The 17,213-nt window shown below is 39.5% G+C and overlaps 2 protein-coding genes across 2 annotated transcripts in view; both read right to left on the bottom strand.

Annotated features, from left to right (window-relative positions):
* Positions 1–305: 305 nt before the first annotated feature.
* On the bottom strand, positions 306–3,800 carry Tasp1 (Taspase 1). The gene is made up of 4 exons (XM_077439820.1): positions 3,733–3,800; positions 3,316–3,444; positions 2,431–3,242; positions 306–589 (listed from the first exon to the last, which is right to left on the bottom strand). Exons 1-4 carry the CDS (start codon positions 3,758–3,760, stop codon positions 425–427), a joined length of 1,134 nt encoding a protein of 377 aa, XP_077295946.1. The 5' UTR covers positions 3,761–3,800; the 3' UTR covers positions 306–424.
* A 3,108-nt stretch (positions 3,801–6,908) lies between these two features.
* The window catches only part of LOC143917856 (uncharacterized), a 396,623-nt gene continuing 386,318 nt past the window's right edge, over positions 6,909–17,213 (bottom strand). Inside the window, exons 9-17 of the mRNA XM_077439464.1 lie at positions 16,043–16,129; positions 13,050–13,236; positions 12,827–12,970; positions 10,429–12,744; positions 10,197–10,341; positions 9,464–9,594; positions 9,090–9,386; positions 8,475–9,014; positions 6,909–8,394 (exon numbers count right to left, since the gene is read on the bottom strand). Of these exons, the coding sequence (XP_077295590.1) occupies positions 7,282–8,394; positions 8,475–9,014; positions 9,090–9,386; positions 9,464–9,594; positions 10,197–10,341; positions 10,429–12,744; positions 12,827–12,970; positions 13,050–13,236; positions 16,043–16,129 (4,960 nt within the window). The 3' untranslated portion in view covers positions 6,909–7,281. The remainder of the gene's footprint in view (positions 8,395–8,474; positions 9,015–9,089; positions 9,387–9,463; positions 9,595–10,196; positions 10,342–10,428; positions 12,745–12,826; positions 12,971–13,049; positions 13,237–16,042; positions 16,130–17,213) is intronic.

The following is a 17,213-nucleotide window of genomic DNA, read 5'->3' as shown; positions in this document are numbered from 1 at the left end:
ACTTTAAATTTGCAAATACATACTTATACTGTATGTAAATATGCATATGTAATCAGACCGATCTTATTCCATTGTACCGCTGATGATATTAAACTATGTAGATATGTTAGAAAGTGTGTGCCTGTAAAATTCGACTGCGTTCGAAGGTAGCTATCGTCCAGACATTGTATAATATGTGATGACAATATTTGGCAAGGACTATTCAGGGTAGTTAGAGCGGAGGAAAAAAATACGCACAATTTATAATACGCATTTTTGTGATACGGATTGTATTGAAATTTGAGATGAAAAAAAAAAAAGGAAAAGACTATTCGACCAGTATTTTTTTATTTTTATTATTGTATAAAAAGTGTCTTTGGCTATAAACGTATTGGTACTTATTATTATTTATATTTAATAAATTATAATTTGAAAAAAAAAATGATCATGTTTTATTCGTCTGGTTTGGGTCCTTATTGTCGTCCGTCGGCATCGGTAGTATTTGCCATTGTATCGTCTGCGGAGGTTTCAGGACTATCGAGAAAGATACTCCGCCTACTACTGCACCGGTTCCGCTCTTCACACTCGCCGGAAGATATGACATAACGTACTGAAATGTTAATTTTCAATTAGTATACTATGTTTGTTTGTTATCAACAATTTCCGTTCTTGATTCACTGCAATTTGTATTAATTAGAAAGCGTGCATAATTTTCAATTGAGAATCGGAACATTTTTATGCAATTGTTCAAGTTTACAATTAACGATTTTATATAATCGAAAATCATATAATCATCATCTACAACCGCTCGTCATCCACTGCTGGATGAAGGCCTCTCCAGCACGCTTGCACTCGTCTCTGTTTTGCGCAACTCATCCATCTCACCGCACACATTTTCATCTACCAATCTTCCCTGCGATCTTCCTTTTACCCTTTTGCATTCTCTGGGGTACCATTCTAGCACTTCTTTTGTCCATTCTTGTATCCACGTGGCACGCCCATTGCCATTTCAATCTCTACTCTATCCACTATGTCCACTACCCTTGTTATACTTCTCACCCATGTATTCCGCTTCCTGTCTTTCCTCTTATGCATACTTCTTTGAGTGCATTGGACTTTGTGTAACAAATTGGTGTTCAATGTCCAAGTTTCACATATATACGTCATCACTGGAAAAACGCATTGATCGAAGATCTTTTTCTTCAGGCCAAAAATCATACAAACACATTCAAAAGTGCGGCATGAGACGCGTACGTAAACTCTAGTGGTGAGAGGCGTATCTTCATGTCATTGTTAAAGGTCTGTCTATACAGGCACAGCACAGACCGGCGACTGTACGTTAACAGCAGTGCGAAAAATATTCTACATTTCATATGTTCCGTAATATGCACGTAGCGTAGACGTTAAAGCAGGGGCGGACACGATCTATTCATATTATAAAACAGTACAAGCAACTGGACATAACCAGTAAGTACGGACACATTCATATGCATCCATATAGAATGTACAAAATAATACTATCCCTACTTGCTGGTTACGCACAGTCTTATTATTTCGACAAATTTCTCCCACATATCTTCAAATATGGGAATCACCGTTATCGATCTGTATGTATGTCAATACAAGGATAAAATATCACCGAAAACACTCCAAAGGGTGAGGCTTGCTACGGAACGCGGTGGCGCAGATTTGGCGTACCGGAGAACGTCTAGTTTTTTTTTTTAAATGTGCAAAACAATCTATATAAAAACGTGCCGCGTACCTATTTGTAATATTATATTTTTATTATTATAAGGGGCGGTTGGAGTATTATTGTAGACATGACCAGTATGATGAGCCCCTACAGTACTCCGCCCCTAGTGATAACGATACACAGAAAAAAAAATTATTTATTATTTATTACTTTTATGGTTATGGAAAAACATGTAGACATGTTTCTAGAACTGTCGATTTAAAAACATGGTCCGTTAGGTTCGGAATTTCAAACCGATTGCTGATAAAATGACGTTTAAACGCCACTTTCATGAACATGTGCATGGAGTCTGATTTGACATGAGCCTCTCTCTAGGAGCAGGTCTATAGATTTAAAAACGAGTCCATTGCAATAGAGCAAGATCAATAATCAAATCGGACTAATCGAGTAGTGTTTGATGCAGTCTTATCAATAACAGCCCCACTGTGGCGGTTGTATGTATATCATGTACCATACACTCATAGCTTAACATTTGTGTAATTAAATTGTATTATCCCTACGATATGGTCGAGTTTGGGTCGTGAGTTGAGACTGATTCGATCATGTTGGTGACTACTACTTAACTTCCTTCCCGCCCGTCATATTAAACGGTGCGTTTACAACAATGCCATGATATCAGAATACTGATATAGTATATCTGCTATGTTTAGTACACTAGTTTAGACAAATATTATCTTATATACCCGTCAGATGTTTACCTTAGGTCGTGCTTCTCCACAGGACAAATACCCGATACACATAGTAGGCGTAGTATGTCCCCATAGGAACTCTCCCCGATCCCCGTCATGTCTCAAACCGATAGCCCCAGCCAACTTTTCAGGAACGCCACAAAGAAGCGGAGACTCGCAAAACTTCTCCTTCAAACACCTGGCCAGCGAGGTCGTCGGACACGGATCCTTAAGACTCTCGGCCACAGTCTTAGCGAGCTGGGTGCGGATCAGATGCTCACCGCAGCCAGAAGTACATACGGCAACGGAAGGAACTGAAGCATCACGATCGTCCACAGCAGCCCAGACTCCGCTGGCGAACGAAGCTGCTTGTCCGACCCGACCGGAATGCTTCAAAGACACTCCGCCGGAACTAGCAGCGGCCGCGACGACTCCGCTAGAATCCACACAGACTGCACCGACCGTATCCAAAGGGCTGAACTTCAAATCGTAGTGTTCGCAGTATCGTTTTAACTTCTTTTTGTAGTGTTTGTATTTCCTGATGGCGTTCGGTGATATTAGACTAATGTCGCTGACTAATTCTATTCCGCTGGCTTCGGCCCATCTCCTCGCGCCGACTCCGGTGAGGATGCATGGGGGTATGCGGCCTAGGAATAAGCCTTCGCTCTGCTTGTTGCATATCTTCTTGGCTAAGGTTATCGGATTTCGCACGTTGGAGACGGCTCCACATGCTCCGAATTGTAAGGTTTGACCGTTCATTATGGATGCGTCGCATTCAACTGTGCCGTCCCAGGTTAGGTTTGATCCGTATCCTGCATTCGTCAGCTGGCTGTTTTCTAGTTCTAAAATACAATGTAGAGTTAGATATGGACGTATAAATTTACATAAATATATAGTGTGTATATAAATGAATACCTATAACGGCAGCTTCGACGGCATCTGTTGCGTTTCCTCCTTGGTTTAATATCGTGGCTGCTTTTTGGCACGCTGAGTGGCATAGTTTCTGATAGTCTTTACCTATGTCTTTGTTGTGATGGCCGGCACCTAAACCGGTATTTTATTTTAATGAAAATTCTATGTAAATAAATGCAGGAAATTTCCTATAATATCAAGATTAAATACGATCCTATTTGATTAAGTATATTTTATATTCAGTTTTCTAAACAAAAAAATTATTGTTACTTGGAATTTTACAATATAAATATCGCAAACATTTTATATTAGTTTAAGCTAAAATTGCTCGATTTGTATTAAAATGTGTATAAAATCATCTCGAATATACATTTAGTACTATTTTCAATTGATAAATGATTTAAAACAATATTTTTTTACCCAAATGCACGGCTATGAAACCACTCATTCTGTTGACATTTGTTGACAGTTGTTAAATATTTGGCCCTAGCATCATTTTTTATGGCACTATTCGAGAAAATGGTTTTGGATTATTTAATTATTAATATGATACGGTTGCAGTAGAACTACTCTTATCTTCTCCATTAAACCGAAATCAAGCTAGAGAAAATATTTTCAAATCAAACTCATCAGCCGATTATCAAGTGTCACTGTAGTATCAACATTGTTATTAACAGTTGCTAACCCAAACAGAGTATAAGCAGATAAATGTAATAATAATAGAAGGGCCTTTACGAATAAATAATTGTTGTCAATATTACGTGGTACGTCTCTATAAACACGCTACAACGCACGGAATACAATCGGATCAATTTACTTACAAAAATGTATCCCATGTTGTTTATTGTGTTTTTGAATGCATTGTTCAATTTTTACCGATGCTTGCCCATCTTGCGAGTAATATAAACAAACAGAGAAGTTTTTATCGGACATACGTTGAGCACCAAGCATCAAATACGACGGATGCTAAATTTTTTTAGGATTGTCTGTGGACAATTGTCACTTAACAACAATATGACGCCTAAAGCCACTTCTATTAATATAACATTTCTCTGGGTATAGGCGTTTGTGTTTCTTTGTCAAACCTCTAAAACGCTATGGAAATACAGATACTCTTTGATATTTTAGTGTACAATAGTTATAATATTATATAATAGCTAGCAGCATGGCTCCCGAGAGGTCACCGGCTCGATCCCGTGAGTTGACCACGATTGAAAAGAATTTATTCTGAGTTATCTGTAATGCTTTTGCTCCAAATCGATCGTTTCCTATCAGAGTTTGCCAATTATTCTGATTTCATTGTTGAAACGGTTCCACCATTAAATTGGCTAAAAAACCCATCCTACCCACCATTTGAATATGATTTATATAAAAAAATTCATGGATGTCCCGTTAATTCTGAGTTTTTCAGTGTCTCGTAATTCAGCGATTTATGTAATAAAAATTCTGCATTGTTTGTAATTAGCTAAGAAGGCGCATTGGGGTTTACCTGTTAGGACTTCCTGGTATATACGTATGTAAAAATAAATAAAAAATATGCATATATGAAGTAAATTCGATTTTATCAAATCAAATAAGTCTGGATATTGTAGCGTTTCTACGACATGGTCGAGTTTCGGTCACCATCCTGCGAGCTGGGACCAACTCGGCCATGCTGGTTCGCCGCTGCTTTACTTCCTTCCCAATCGCCAAATTAAATAGTCGTGTCTTCAACAATTTCGTCGTTTCACTCCATACGCCCCCCATAATATTATCCATACAACGTTTGGACAGAGCTGGATTTTTTGCTTGGTAAAGAAAAAGTGGGGACCAGTCCTTTTAAAGGCAGGTAGCCAAGTGTTCGGACACGCAATAGTCTGAACAGCCCCAACATTCCTCATAAACGTTAGGGCGAAAACACACTGAGTAGTACTAGCCCATATACATGGTACACAGTCCCAAAAATCACCCCCTGGAGTGTTAGAAACTATACACTCTGCACGTGCAATTACACCCGAATTCAGTTTGGGGAACACTCACTGTCACAGCGTGGAGCCAAGGACGTGACGTTCCATACCACTCAGTGTGTTTTCGCCCTTATACCCTACAAACACGAAATCCTCCACTTTACATTGGTCCAGAACATATACGCTACAATAGTATGGATATACTATCAATTAATAGCCAATAGAAAGGTATCAAAGGCTCTCAACAATCTTAGACTTACACAGGTGTAACAAACTGTTGTCAGTTTGAGTTTGATTTGTCACAACTTCTTGTTTGATTAATTTATAGCCAAACAAATGATCAATTGCAGTAATAATTTAACAAATAAACGAACAAATAAAACAAAACATGTAATATAAACATTTTTATTTCAACTTATGGTCTTACATTTTACACAGTACAAAAAATTTACTTGCCTTTAAAATGAGGCAAAAATTATTAAGAGTCACATTAATAACTTTAATGAAGAAAGAGTTAGATTATAGTAATCTAAGTTATCTACAAAATGTATCAATTTAATGTACAAAAGTCATTTAATTACCTTCCTTTTAATTATACAAATAACTTAATAGTCTTGCATGGCTTTACAGACGGGAAAAAGGGGGGCTGGGGTAGAGGGGGGGAGAAATTCAAGTAAATCTTTAGGAAATGACGTCAAAAGTACACAAAAAAATGTATAAAATAAATGCACCTCCTAATGCGATCGGTAAGGTGGGCCAACTTATTAAATTACTAACTTTTATCATTACAAATATGCATACAATATTAATATTATTAACACGTATATATAAACTATGCGTAATCGTCGTTGTTAATTTTACACTGTTTTGAGATCAAGAAAAATCATAATGGAAAATCAACAAAAGCAAATCACAGTTTGTGTTTTTTTTATTTTTATTTTATATAATTCTTGACTTTCTTCCATTACAAATTTTAAAATTAACCACTTTATACACACACACTAATGATATTAATAATAATAAAAAAGACGACGTGGAAAAAGAGCGAAATATTTTCAATTGGCACTTTATTTTTTAAGCGAATTAGCATTTTTTTTTAACAATTGGTAAACATTGCAAAAAACAAAAAGAATAAAACGAAAAAAAATACATCGCAGTTTTAAAACTACATATAGGCGTGTATTATATATATATATATATATTTATATATATGTATATATTCAGAAATATAATCGAAAGTGTGCAGAATCACCGGTCGATTAATGAGCAAATATTAGGACACTAGCACTAATCAAAAATATATATGTATACATATATTACGCTGAAAAATCAGGGACTGTTTTGGACGAGAGCCGCGAGGCTTGTCTCGTCCTCGTTAATCCTAAATAAAGCTGTGACAAGCGAGGGAATCTCACAATTAACAAATACTTTATCTACAGAGAACAGCACTAGTGCATCTTACAGTTAATTTATTAGTGACAGGAAGATGAACCGTGCATTGCATTTACATCCCACACTTAACAATTTACAAACTTACGACGTACGACGACGAGGACTCCGGCCATACAAAAAAAACAACAACCATCCTCTAAATATACAAATCATATATACAAACTTAAATAAAAACCTTATCTTCGTTTTTTTCTCTTTATACTTATCATTACAGAGTTTATCACAACTAGAAATAATGGTCGATGAAACTATATACAGTGCAAACATCTTTTATAATGCAAAAGGAACTTTGTTCCATACTTTTTATTATATTTATATATCATATATAGTTAAATTGTTAAACGATATTTGCATATACGAAACGCTCCATAGCACATATGTATATACAAAACAAAAAAAAAAAAAAACTAATGAGACACCGATAATTACATAACTAATTACACCTATTAGTCGATTTCTCTATAAATAAAATTTCTCAGTAGAATATCACAAGCAGCTAAATCGAAGATCAAATAACTTCCAAATGCTGGTTTAATTTTTTTTATTTATTTATATTATATTCGTTGTAGATTCACGGTAACATTTCCTTTTTGACGTCGTCTTTGGATTCGTCTTCGTTGACTTCGATCTCGGCGGTGGCCGCTGCGCGCTTCAGACAATCCAAAGAATCCTTGACGGCGTGATAGATAATATTCTTAATCTGTAGCTTATCCTCGTGATTCGTGTGCGTGTCGGACAAATCGCGGAACTCCTGCGTCAGGTGGAAACAGTGCGACACGTTCTCCGGCGAGACAAAGTCCTCGGCCACTTTGATACAGTCGTGCAGGTTGCGGACCTGGTGCGGAGCCCCGGCTGGTATGAAGACGGCGTCTCCTAGGCACTGAGCCACAGCGTAGCCTTCGACTCGGTATTCTTTATACAAGCGTTCCCGAAGGGCTGCGTCTAAGTAGCAGCTTTGATCGTGGATCGGATCGTGATGCGGTTGAGGATGTGCACCGCGTTCAATCGCCGTTTTGTTTAAAAGGTCTCGTATCTTGTCGGCGTCTCTCGGATTGTAGATGTGCCACAGTGCTCCGGGTAGTTCGCCGCGCTCTCGTACTCGGCGTCTGGTCAGGATGTCGCAGCCGGCCTCGTCGATGGCTCGGTAGGCTTCTCGTGTGATTTTATCGCCGACGTCCTTCGGCCCGCTGACGTATACCATCACGTTGACGGCATCGCTCACGTCCAGGTGGAGGTTGGTTGTGCCGTGTCCGGGATTGAGTGCCGAGCCGTAAGCGGTGTACATTTTCGGACCGAGATCCGGACGGACGAAGCAGTCGGGCAGACGCGACGCTAGATTTAAACGACCGGTGCGAAGAGTGTACTCTTGCAGGGGGAGGTTTTTCATCAAGTCGGCGAAACGAGCTGGTAACAGTTCGGCGAAATCCTCTCCGGCGGGCCAATCCTTCAGTTTCAGAAGCATCGGCTTGTCGTGCTCGTCTTTCAAGCGCCTCGACGTGTGCTCGAAGCCGTCCCAGAACTTTTTCATCGGTTGATTGGGAACTATGTTTCCGGTAATGCAGTTGATAAGATCGTTCTTTTCCTCGCCGAAATCGCGCGAGAAGCTCTCCGGCGTCCATAGATCTTTATCCATGTTCTTTAAAACATCCGAAACGATGACGGGTTGTCCCCTTTTCCATTGATCCTACAAAAAACAATTCAATACATTAATACCAACATTACATTTAAGTATAACAAAGAAACTATATAATTTTCGATACATACTTGGAATATTCTATAATTTCCTGAATGCATCGGATCCAACAGGCGCAATAATTTTCCATCGCACAGCCAGGAGTGCGGAGTATCCGGATACAAGACTTTAGATTCCAAAAGGGTCATCAATCTAATTGGCAGTTTATCTTTTCCAGCGCTGTTGATTCTATGGTAGCGTCTGACGAAATGTTTCAGCTCGAAACCTTTAACATCCATCTCGGCCTCGTTTTCTTCGTCTTTATTCTCCTTCAAGCTCGAAATGACGTCGTCTAAGATATCCAACCTAGATTTTTTAACTTTACTAGTCCCGTTGGTCGGCGAATTTTCACCGCTTCCCGGCTTATTAGACGGCCTGATTAGAAGCTCGCGAAGAGTAGAATAGTTTTCACCGGATTCGGAATCAGAACTAGACGAATCGTCGTTGATGATCTTATCGACGTTTTTGATAGGAACATCGGCCAGCCAGCTCAACGTCGAGCTATTATTCTTAACCTTTCCAGACTCGGTGACACCGTTTGATACCACATCCTCCTTACTATCTTTGATTTTCTATACAACAAAAAAGAAAAGTTAGCTAAAGGAACATTTCAAACAGTTAAAAAAGTCTTACAGTACAATACATACCTTCAAATTTCCAGCTATAGCATCGCACAGCAAGTTCCGGCAGGCTTTGACAGCAGTCAGAGACGGTGGCGATAGTGGAGGACATTGACAATGACGCGGCACACCCCATAGCGTAGAAATGCTATGAGCACTGCGTCCGATCTTCGTCAAAGAGTCTCCGGCTGCTATTTGAGTAGGCATCAAGCGAGCTTGCTCGTGAGGAGCACGAGAAGTACAAGTCAACCAACCGTATTCATCGCGTTCACGAGCTGCTCCATTTCCTGAACTCCAAACCTTCCTATCACCTTGTGCGCGACTCTATAAGTGTAAAAATAAATGTCAGAAGTGATCTTGAATGTGAGTAATATAACTGATTTGACTCCAATTAGCATTACCTTATAGCAGTCTAAACAAACGACGAAGCCGCATTTTCCACACGCCCAATGAAAGTTAAATAAGGTTGTTTCGCAAACATCACACATTTCCCTCACACCTTGTACGACCCGTTTCCAAGCTATTGTTTTGTCTGAAATTTAAATAAAATCATTAGAAATATTTGCTCGGTTTATCGACTTTGGTTGAATAAATTAAACGGCAACGAATTATTTGATTAGTTTATAGTTCCAAAAGTAAAAAAATGAAAAATTTATTAGCAATTAATTATGAACTTTATCAGTAACTTATTCTAAATGATCAGTAGAATATAATAAACGATCAGTAAATTATTCATTTTTGTTCAGTAAATAATTAATTTTTTATCAGTATTTTATTTAAATACTGATCAAAAAGGATTTTCTATCAGTGAAATTATAATTGGATGATAGCATTGATATGACAGTTGGATGATAGCACGTCACCCCACTACTGTCCATTCCCACTCTCCTCATGGTCCACACACCGTAATATCCATCCAAACACATCGTAATATATTTTTTTTAAGCCAAAATTTATTTATATAAGGGTCAGGTTAGGTTAGGTTAAGTTAGGGTTGGCCCTATTCATTTAAGTTCTGATCACTTAGAATACTCACTGATAATTTCGAAATATTTACTGACAATTAAGTTATTTTTGTTGATCAAAAGCTGAATAAATGACTGATCAATTAAATACAAGTCAAATAAAACATACCTTCGTTGAGGTTGTGATCTTTAGCTTCGCATTCTTGTTGTAACAATGCACAAAATTGATCACCGATCTGTCTCAATAAAAAACAACTCATCTCAATCTCCAAATCCTTCATGCCGCTAGATTGCAGCCATAATTTTCTATCTTCCTAAAAGAATAAAACATTTGTTAATACTGGAAATTTATTAACGGCGAAATGAAACTAGTCGGAGGTTGAAAATAGCATTGAACAAACCTCGGACGGATCCTTGTTGGGGTCGGAGAATCCGGCGATGGCCAACTGTCCGTTTTTGGTGTAGCGCAGACGTCGAAAGGCGTAAAATCGACAGAATATGTTAGGCATGTTTTTCGAGCGCTGGTGCGGAGTCCAACGGCACTCGCGACACTTTGCCAGCTTCGGTGCGACGTCGCAGCACGCACCGTCCTGCAGAAAAGACTCCCCGGTCTTCTTCAGCTGGTTGATTGGCGGCTTGTTGAACGGCGCGCCCGGTGGCTCGTCTTTAGACCGCTTGTTCCTGACGGGCTCGTCCTCCCCCGTCTTGTCACTCTTGGAGTTTTTTGGCCTGCGGCCCCGCTTCCTCGGTTCCTTCTCCTTCGGCTCCTTTGTACTATTGTTGCTACTGCCGTTGGCCGCGCGCTTCACAACCGACGAATGGTTTAAACTCGCACCAGAGTCTGAGTCCTTATCACTATTGCTTTCCTTATCACTATCACTCGCTGTATCACTTAAAGTCGAACTCTTCTTCTTTTTGATTTCGTCAATGATGGATTTGCGCGCCCCCGCGCCCTTTTTTCGCTTCACCTTGGGCGGTTTCCTCTTTGGCGGGCTTTTGACGCTTCTATCCTGGTCGGAGCTGGAGCTATCCTCGAGCTTTCTAGAATCGTCACAGTGGCCGTTCATCTCCTTCTGATTCGACTTCCTAGATACTTTTAAAGGTTTACTTCTAATAATACTGTTGACAGCCATCGAACCGACACTATTCAACGATAGCGCATCAGGTGCTCGAGTCACGACAGGTAAGACTGCAGTGCTGCTTCCTCCACCGTTTCCTATCGACTCCGGTTCGCCTTCCGGGGCCGTTTCGTGACGTTGCAGCCAAGCTTTCTTCAGATGGCGAACGGGGGCGTTATCTTTAGGACTACCTGACGGTGCCGGAGAAGCGACTTTGACCGGTGTAATCGGTGGCAATGGAGACGGACACAGCGAGGCCTGAACGTTGATGACTTCAGTCTCGCCTGTCTTTTCGATGACTTCGGGCACGCTCGGTGGTCGAACTGCGCCGTCTGCTGAAGGTATCCGAACTGGGGAGTCGGTGACTGTTCTAGGCGCCGGCGAAGTGCAATAAGCGGCTGTGTTCACCATTGTCGTGATAGTCGTAGCTGCACTGGCTATCAGAGGTGTAGGTTCGCTCACACGAGACAGTAGCGGAGACGAGTTATTAACCGGAGGGTATTGTTGTATGGAATCCATCCGAAAGGGTGGCCCGGGAGATTCGACTCTCCTCTTCTTCGAGTCTATAATGCCGTCAGAAATATTCTGAACGGGAGTACCACGCCTTTTGGGCGACTGATTCAATTCATCCCGTTCAGCCGATATTCCGAGATCTAACGGTTGTGTTTGATAGGATAGTGGTAGAGGCGCTGGATGAGCTACCGGTGGTGAAGATCCAGGTGGTAAAAAAAGTCGCCGCTCTCCTCTAGAATGCGCAGGTGGAGGATGCTGTACTCCGTATACATTCGATACGGAATTCACTTTAGAAGTCAAGGGTATGGCATTGACTGGGATTTGAGGTTCTTGAGCGCGGCAGACGGGAATTCCACTTGTTATGCCGGCGCTAGGTTTGCCGTATATGTGAAGTGGTGCCGGACTAGATACTTTAGGTTTGCTAGGTACTGGTGGTGGAGTCTGGACCGGCGTCTGCGGATGGTAGGTGTAGCCACTCGGCGGGCGTGAGTATCTATCCATCTGCTGTTGCTGGGGATGTTGTGGATGCTGGGGTTGTGCCGGCGCCCTCGAGGGTACGGGCGCCGGAGAATTGTGAGGTCTCCCCCGTTGAACGACCACTTGAGACTGCGGCGCGTTCCTGTATCCGGACGGCGGTTGTTGTTGTTGTTGTTGCGACACTGATAGATAGTGCGACGGCACTTCTGATCCTCTTAACTTGGGCGAGTGTCCTGAATGTAGTTTGGGATCTAGCGAGTGGTGCGGTATTTTGCCGTCGTGTTTAACAATCACAGAGTTCTTTAGTTCAGTCATTAGAGGAGGGGGTGTCGGTAGAGAATTGTCTCGTTCTCTATCTAAAGTCTTTGTCACCGTTAGGTTATTGTGAATTTGAGCTGGGTTTAAATGTTCGCTTTTGTGTTTACTATCGTGGTTTAAATAATTCGCTGAATGATGATATGAATAATTGTACATATTAAAATTAGGCTCGGCTTTAGGCAAGCTGACGTGCACTGGTGCCTTTTCGATAGGTTTCTGAGATAACGTTATTCTACTGTGAGCAGGGGGTGGATAATCATTTTTACTAGGAACACTTGGTGGCCTCTGTACCTACAAATCGACAAACAATAATGATTATTATACAAATAGACTACAAGAAAAAACAATCAACGAAAAAATTGCAGCAACTTACAGAAGTAGGAGGATAGTAAGGTCTTTCTCTAACATCGTTTCTAATTCTGTCATTCACTAATGCCCGTGCATGTTCTGGAGCGATAGCACTTCTAGCAGACGGTGATAAACTATGAATGAGATTCCAGGACAGCGTTCTTTCTCTCTGGAATATTATACATTATCATTACAAAACGATTCACTTTATAGAAACATAAGCAATAAAAAAAGTACAATCAAATCACCTTTTGGTCAGCTAGCCTAAGAGACTCTTCAAAATGCTTGTGAACAGCTTTTTCTTGTCTCTCCCGCTCCTGCTGATCCCTTTCTAACTTTTCCCTCTCCCGCTCTCTTTCCATTCTTTCCCTCTCTTTTTCACGATCTTTCATCTGTTGGTTTTCTATTTCTCGTATCTCTTGCTCCCGACGCTCCCTATAACAACAAAAAACAAACCATTAACAAACATTCCATAAATCTTAACAACAAATATCTGTCTTCACTTGCTCATTCTTCGTCCAACTTGAGGCGCATGCGCTTGTCGGCCGCAGCGCATGCGTAAAGGCATGCGCTTTTAAATTGAACTTTTAAGTTTTTCTTGCAACTTTTTGTGCGTCATATCTTATTAAATTAAGCTAGATAGCCAAAATTATAAAAATAAATAAATGAATATCCAGAGGTAGGCGTTCGGTCGATGCTTTTCGCACCAAAAATGATACACTATTATCAACAATGCTTTGAACACTAATGGAGCGGCCTATTGTTATTTGAAAAGCAAACAGCCAACGCCGAAGACTAGTTATGTTACGTCACACACTCAAATCGTAGAAAATAATTAATTTTATTGAAGATTCGTGTTGTGCCCATTGTTATATCAACAGGTGGGTGGTCTTAAAAAGAAATCGATATATAAATTAAAATAAAGTTACATCAAATAAATAATATCGGTATTCCATCTGTGTCTGTCTGTCTATCTAAGATAACGCTCGCCGTACTGGATGTACGATTTGACATATGTATGTATGTACGTCACAGCTAAACCAGTGCCTTATCGTATATACGAATACAATAACAAACGAAAAAACTTCTATATATACTGATCGCTACTAATTTTTCCGCTTGGCAAAGAATTTACCGCCATCTATTGAAAATGTATTTGATTAATTAATTAATTTTTCTATCGGTGTTTACATGTAGGTAGGTAGGTAGTTTTTGCCATTTTTTTTTTCATATTAAACAATTAAATATAAATATATTTAAAAGGAATTTGAAAAAAATTTGACCGCGTGGGGATCGAACACAAGACCAACGACACATTTCTTTTAATTTAATAACTTAATATGCCAACACCCATGCGATGATATTTCATCGGGTACAACACTAGTGAGTGGCGCTGGCACTGATGAAACAATTTACAAACAACGATATTGAACAAGTGTGGACGGTTAATTGCATGCGGCACGGCACGCATAATGTTGAAAAAAATTGAAAGCGAACGTTGAAGACCAAAACGACTAACTGTGACATATCATATTCAATACCAAACCCAATCCTAGACGAAAATAAATAGTAAATAGGACTCAAATCACCAGCTGACTACAATATGCCTAGTGACATTGTAAGTTATTCAATCAACAATCAGTTGGATTCCATACACATTCTGAGCTGACAACACGTCTGTGTCAATCTATCGTAACAGCTTCGATCAACATTGAAAAACGAAACTAATGTCAATATATAAGAATGCCACAAGTACCGTACATACACAGTATGGATATTGTCACGTTCAAATTGAAACATTTAATCAATAACCTAAGCTAAACTTACATTACAAAATAAAATAAATACTCCGATAAAGTTTAATGGCAACTAAAACATATCGAACAGTTCAACGTTTCTTAAACTACACCGAGCAGCTTAAAAACGATTCGAATCAATTGCTAACTTATTTATCGATTATCCAATCAAAATACAAGAAATGGTAAATTTTAAACATTGTTTGATTTTATAAATTTATTATAATAGCGATTAGAGTGTAATGCTTCCAACTGAGTGGTCATGGGTTCATTCCCCGGCCCGGTGTTGCCAGCCAGACCTTGGATATATGTGCTCCAGGTCGATCGTTTCCTATCAGAGTTTGTTAATTCATCTGATTTCATTGAAATGGTTCCACCAAATTGGCAAAAATCTTTCCCGTCTCTCGCGAATTCGAGTTTATAGCATCTCAAATTTGTAAAATGTATATAATTCTCGAAATATTAATACTATGTAATTTATCCATAGATAAATTACATAGTATTAATAGTCTCTATGACAATGTATAAACATAATTGTTTAACCTGTTAGGCCTTCCTGGTATTTATAAGTATAAATAAAATGGAGTGGAAGTAGTAAATAAATAATTATTAATATTTAGGGCAAATAATAGACATTTCCGGTAGTAAAAAAGAAATATAGAGACATACGAAATTAGAATGGAGTGCATTTGGACGAATGAATGCGGTTTTTAAATCAAAAATGCCACTTTGCCGAATGGATGTGAAACTTGGACATTGAACGCCAATTTGCTACACAAAGTCCAATGCACTCAAAGAAGTATGGAACGTTGTATGCTTGACATATAGCGGAAAGACAGGAAATGGAATACGTGGGTGAGAAGTATGACAAGGGTTGTGGATATAATGGATAGAGTAAAGATGAAATGGCAATGGGCGGGTCACGTGGCTAGAAGAATGAATGAAAGGTGGACAAAATAAGTGGTAGAATGGTACCCGAGAGAATGCAAAAGGGTAAAAGGAAGACGGGTGGACGAAATTAGGAAAATGTGTGTGGTGAGATGGATGAGAGTTGCGCAAAATAGAGACGAGTGGAAGCGTGTTGGAGAGGCCTACATCCAGCAGAGGATGGCGAATGGTTGTAGATGTTGATAAAATAAAATGGGACATTTTTTACAATTCATTTTACATATTTTGAATTCATTCCAATTATTTTTTGAAAATATTCTTTATATATAATGCGGACTCGGTAGATTACTGCCGCGTTTAAGAACCGCTGGACCAGTTGACACATTAAATACTTATCAGTATAAACACTTGAATCGGTTTTACTGCGGTGATAATGATTAAATATGTGTAATTTACGCTCTTCGAAAGTAAACAGAGTGATAAGATAAACATACTACATATATACATATAATAATTATAAAAAATATACGACAAGCATATACGCTCATGGGACATACCTATGCCACGAAAGCAGTGGTCGTTGGGTTGATGCGGCCAGTAGCTCTGCATCAGAATATGTTGGGTTCCTTGGTATATGCTGATTCCTGTTAAATTTTCCATGAATCAGTACACAATACATTTATTTATGTTCACATACAATTTTATACACTAAATCAATACACTTATGTCCCATATATACATATGTTACACGTTTATCAAAAATTATTGGCAAAACGAGTCAGCATCCATACTAAAAGTGGCATAAGAGAGCTCGGTCACCTTTTGAGGCAAAGGTCACCATACAAATTAAGGTAATACCGGGTTGACACGATGCGAGTTAGCTTGGACCACGTGACTTGGGTCGGATTACAGCGTTCAAAAACGGTTGGATCACTTGTTACGTCCAAGTTTCGACCAAGTTTCTTGGTCCAAGCTAGAGGTAGGACCGGAAGCGTGCCGTTTTTTGTTTATTGTTCGCCGTGCATTGTCCATTTTTATGATGAACCTTTTTTTTGCACTCTAGCTTTGTACTTCCCGGAAAACAGACGCAAAACGCCCTGTTTCCTGGAAAAAGCACGCTTCCGGTCCTACTTCTAGTCCAAGCTACTAGCATCGTGTCAACTGGCATTATTAGTCTTCATAAAAAATGGTCACTGCCGAAAGTAATCTTATTGAATTTTAATCAACAAATGAGTAAGGGCGCAAACATACAGTAGTCGGCGTTATTTATAATTATAGGGCGGGTGATGATTAGGGCATGAATGAAAAATGGCCGCAAAAGACATAAAAGATTCACGATACACGTTCCAACAGTGCTGAGTGCAAGAAAGCAAAATAAAAGGTTTCCTATCAATGGCCAGTTTTTATTACAAGGTTTTACTTAGTTTCACTTCACCAATCGGTCTGACGAACTTCCTACGTTCTTCCGATCGCTTTGAAACTTTGCCATTTTGCGAGGTTTGGCCACCGATAGAGATTTCAATTGCGTCCGCTAATTCGATGGTGAAATATATGTAATTATGATCAACACATTTAAGAATTCATAAATTTTGGAGAAGGTGAAGCCCACCCACTGCCAAAAGCCTTGTTTGTTTGGCTTTTCGCCCCCTTCTCGTTTAGTCAGATTTTATTAAGTGATATTTCACAATAATTAATACAATTATGGACACCGGTAAGACAATAAATCCA

This window comes from Arctopsyche grandis, chromosome 10 (genome assembly GCF_051622035.1).
Source record: "Arctopsyche grandis isolate Sample6627 chromosome 10, ASM5162203v2, whole genome shotgun sequence".
In the NCBI taxonomy this organism is placed as follows: domain Eukaryota; kingdom Metazoa; phylum Arthropoda; class Insecta; order Trichoptera; family Hydropsychidae; genus Arctopsyche; species Arctopsyche grandis.
The sequence above is the reverse complement of the archived record's forward strand: the minus strand, read 5'-3'. Positions and strand labels throughout refer to the sequence as shown.